Raw genomic sequence first — 2,135 nt, 5'->3', positions numbered from 1 at the left:
TTTTAATAACGAAACGTCTATATAGACATAGAAATGGCCAACAAGAATTTTTTTTTTTTTTTTTTATGGTAAAAAGACGTTCACTTTATTAAAACCAAAACAAGATTACAAACTGGTGCATCCCCTTCTAAGCCATTTCACCTAAGGCTAGAGGGTATGGTGATGGTCCTCCAAGGGAGGATAATTCGCCATGTAAGCGCCATGTCATAGTCTTTCTAATGATGGTCCATCCCACAAAAGTAGAGGGAATGAATGATGGTCCTAGATGATCCTACCCCACCACTTTTATGTTTTTTATTTTTTTAATCTTCTATTTTTTTAACATTTAACAAATAAACTAACAAAATATTTTCATTAATATTAAAAACACATTACGTAAACTTAAAAAAAAAACATAGACATAATAAAAAAACATAGACTTAATAAAAAAACATAGACTTAAATAATTTGATGCTTCTTCATGATGTCGGTTTGTAGTTTTTTCAACATCGAACGTTTCGGCTCGGGATACTTATCGACATCCATCGTTATTATTTCCCATTCCTTGAGCCGAATCTTTTCATCGGAAATTCGGATTTTTACATTAGACAATCGGACCTTTTCGCGTAACTTTTCTTCCGCCACACGAGTCTTTTCTTCGATCGCCCGCTCCTTCGCCTTCGCCTTTTGGGCCGAGATGTCCGTGTACGTCTTAAAGTGTTCCATAAACTCTTCCATCTTCGGGTCCACCTTTTCCTTTTCTTTCCCCTTCGCCCGCTCCTTCTTTGATTTGTCCCGGCCCGTTGGACGCCCCGCTTCATGTACGGCGTATTCCTCTTCGTCAAACTCGGCGTCATCGTTTAAGTTTATGTGACACCTCGTGTCCGATCCACCGGCGCTAAAACTACCCGATTCCGATGTCCTTTGCCGCTTCGCCATCTCCACCTCGTTGGGAATCGGCGCCCATTTTGGGTGCACTCGCAAAACTTCCCACGCGCGAACGTGTGCGAAGTTGGTATTACCATTGTTCGCCTTATACTTTTCCAACGCCTGTTTAAACACATCCCCGTCGCTCATGCCGCTACGAAGCTCACTTGTATATATTTTATTATATTCATCGCAAAACTTATTGACGAACCCGTTCATTTTCCGCCACTTTGATGACACCGAGTCGACATCTCGATACGGGCCTTGGTCCATTAGCTCGAGGAACTTCGCCAAAACCTTGGTCCAAAACCCGTCACCCGTTTGATTATTACCTATAAAATATATGTTACAAAAAATATAAACTTTAAAAAAAACATAAACTGTTACAAACAAACATAAACTTTAAAAAACTATATAAACTTAAAAAAAAAGATAAACTTTAAAAAAAATTATAAACTGTTACAAAAAATATAAACTTTAAAAAAATATATAAACTTTAAAAAAAAGATAAACTTTAAAAAAATACCAACCTTTTGTCGGGTGTGTAGACGTGCCTACGTAAGCCTTAGCTAAGGCTTCTTCTTCGATTGGCGTCCACGGTTTCGCCTTCGGTTTGGATGGTTGCTCACCCACCACTTGCTTACCTTTTTTTCGTTTGTCTTTTTCTTTTTGCGGTTGGGTTTCGGGAACAACTTCCACATCGTCGTCGGGTTCAGATTGTTGAACGGGTTGCGTCAGGATCGGTTGGGGTTGAACGGGTGGCGTCGGGTTCGGTTGGAAATTAAAAGCACCCTGCATCATCATTTGTTGAAGGGCTTGATTTTGAGAGAATTGAGCGAATTGGTTTGGTGAGTGTTAGAATGAGGCAAAGGCATTTGACGAATATTGAGAGAATTGGTTCGGTTCGAGCGTCGGATAATATCCCGGAACTGAGAAAACATTCGGTTGGGTCGGGTTGTTGGGATTGTTCGGGTTGTTGGGATTGTTCGGGTTGTTCGGGTTGTTGAAAGGATCCATGGTAGAGTATAAGGTTATAAAAGTGGAAGAAGATTTATAAAAATAAAGTGAGAGAGATGAGAAAATGGGGTTAAAATGATGAATGGAGGTGAAAATGGATTTGAAATTTATATATTTTAGTTTTTTGACCGTTGGTTTTTTTGTGTAAAATGGAAATTTAATTTTTTTATCGCAACGGTTACTTTTTGAAGAGGGGCCCACCAAAATCGCTT

General features: G+C 39.2%; 1 protein-coding gene across 1 annotated transcript; it reads right to left on the bottom strand.

The window, feature by feature from the left end:
• Positions 1-438: 438 nt before the first annotated feature.
• LOC110876909 lies at positions 439-1,710 on the bottom strand. Its single transcript, XM_022125065.1, has 2 exons — positions 1,437-1,710; positions 439-1,238 (listed from the first exon to the last, which is right to left on the bottom strand). The coding sequence occupies exons 1-2, from the start codon at positions 1,708-1,710 to the stop codon at positions 439-441; spliced, it is 1,074 nt and encodes a 357-aa protein (XP_021980757.1).
• Between the last annotated feature and the right edge of the window lie 425 nt (positions 1,711-2,135).

Source organism: Helianthus annuus, unplaced genomic scaffold (assembly GCF_002127325.2).
Source record: "Helianthus annuus cultivar XRQ/B unplaced genomic scaffold, HanXRQr2.0-SUNRISE HanXRQChr00c043, whole genome shotgun sequence".
NCBI lineage: Eukaryota > Viridiplantae > Streptophyta > Magnoliopsida > Asterales > Asteraceae > Helianthus > Helianthus annuus.
This window is presented reverse-complemented; position numbering and strand designations above follow the sequence as displayed.